The sequence below is a fragment of the Trachymyrmex septentrionalis genome, unplaced genomic scaffold (genome assembly GCF_001594115.1).
Source record: "Trachymyrmex septentrionalis isolate Tsep2-gDNA-1 unplaced genomic scaffold, Tsep1.0 scaffold200, whole genome shotgun sequence".
In the NCBI taxonomy this organism is placed as follows: domain Eukaryota; kingdom Metazoa; phylum Arthropoda; class Insecta; order Hymenoptera; family Formicidae; genus Trachymyrmex; species Trachymyrmex septentrionalis.
The window spans coordinates 99,062-100,887 of NW_017305181.1; the positions used below are offsets into that span (position 1 = coordinate 99,062).

Here is a 1,826-nt window from a genome sequence, read left to right on the forward strand (position 1 = left end):
TATATATAAATAATTTATTACTGCAAACTAATAGAGTTTGTTTTACAGAGATAATGGAAAACATGCCTTAATCATTTATGACGATTTGTCTAAGCAAGCCGTTGCCTATCGGCAAATGTCTTTGCTGCTTAGAAGACCACCAGGTCGTGAGGCCTATCCTGGTGATGTATTCTATCTTCATTCTCGTTTGCTTGAAAGAGCTGCCAAAATGAATGAAAATTTAGGTGGTGGATCGTTGACTGCTTTACCTGTTATCGAAACACAAGCCGGTGATGTGTCTGCTTATATCCCTACCAATGTCATTTCTATTACCGATGGTCAAATCTTTTTGGAAACTGAATTGTTTTACAAAGGTATCCGACCTGCTATCAACGTCGGTTTATCTGTATCACGTGTTGGATCTGCTGCTCAAACTAAGGCCATGAAACAGGTATTATCAATTCTTTGATTTATATGATTAACACCAAAAGAATTATATAATATTAATGTAGAATATAAATATCTATAATAATATTCTTGAGGCTTCCATGGATGCTTTCTATATAAAGATAGTGCGATTCGCGGGTTTTCTTCATGTCCAGATCCATTCTTAGAATGCCAACATTTCGTGAATCTTGCAGTCAGCTACTTCATAAGGGCGAGGCGCAGCCTGATACTGAGCTTCTGATACAAGCTTAGTATCAGGCTACTCTTCACTTGATGAAGTGGACTGCAAGGTTCGCGAAACGCATAATCTTTAATATCTTTAATACTTGATTGCATAGGTTGCCGGTTCTATGAAATTAGAATTGGCTCAATATCGTGAAGTAGCAGCTTTTGCTCAGTTCGGTTCGGATTTGGACGCTGCAACTCAGCAATTGTTGAACCGCGGTGTGCGGTTAACGGAACTTCTCAAACAGGGACAATATGGTAAAATAGTCACATTTTTAATTTGGCAATGATCATGATATGAATCAATTTACATTTGACACGATTCTATTTTCAGTACCTATGGCTATTGAGGAACAAGTAGCAGTCATATATTGTGGTGTACGTGGTTATCTTGACAAAATGGACCCAACAAAGATCACTAGCTTTGAAAAAGAATTTCTTGCACACATCAGGTATATATAACATATAATTTATGTAATATGTTTATGTAATATTTTTCTTAATACATACAAACTTTATATATTATTCTTTTTCAGATCTACTCAACAAGATCTTCTTGCTACCATCGCGAAAGAAAATGTAATTAGTGAAGCATCAGATGCGAAACTGAAAAAAGTAGTCACAGATTTCCTCTCATCCTTCTCAGGATAGAGCGTGGTCATCAAATGTCATTTTAATGCGAGTCAACATAGATAATTCAAGAACATAAAGTGTTAATGTTCTTAAAAATTTTTTTGCTGCTGATGAGCGTTAATGTACCAATATTACACATCGCTCTATAAATGTTAATAATTATATACAATATCTGTATATTAAAAATATTGCAGCAATTCCACATAAGACTTGTAAATTCAATAGCTATCTACAGTATATTGATACGAAAAAAAATGGATCTTTAATAAAAATGAAAACCTATAATGTTTTAGATATACATTCTTTCTTGTATAAATACATCAATATACACTATTCAAAAATTAGAGAAACACTAAATTTTTTATTTAAAAAATAGACAAAATTTAGGTAGTTGTGTAACTTCGTCAAAAATGAACGAAATTTGAATGAAAAAAAAGAGTTTTAAAGCTTGAAATCTATTTTTGAAAAGTTATTTACATTTTTTTTTATTTTCTGTGAGTTTAGTAATTTGTACACATAGAAAACTACGAGCTCAACTAAAT

General features: G+C 32.7%; 1 protein-coding gene across 1 annotated transcript in view; it reads left to right on the forward strand.

Annotated features, from left to right (window-relative positions):
• Window positions 1-1,569, forward strand: part of LOC108747883 (ATP synthase subunit alpha, mitochondrial) — a 3,934-nt gene extending 2,365 nt beyond the window's left edge. The window contains exons 5-8 of the mRNA XM_018485772.1: window positions 49-430; window positions 765-909; window positions 986-1,103; window positions 1,188-1,569. Of these exons, the coding sequence (XP_018341274.1) occupies window positions 49-430; window positions 765-909; window positions 986-1,103; window positions 1,188-1,302 (760 nt within the window). The 3' untranslated portion in view covers window positions 1,303-1,569. The remainder of the gene's footprint in view (window positions 1-48; window positions 431-764; window positions 910-985; window positions 1,104-1,187) is intronic.
• Window positions 1,570-1,826: the final 257 nt, after the last annotated feature.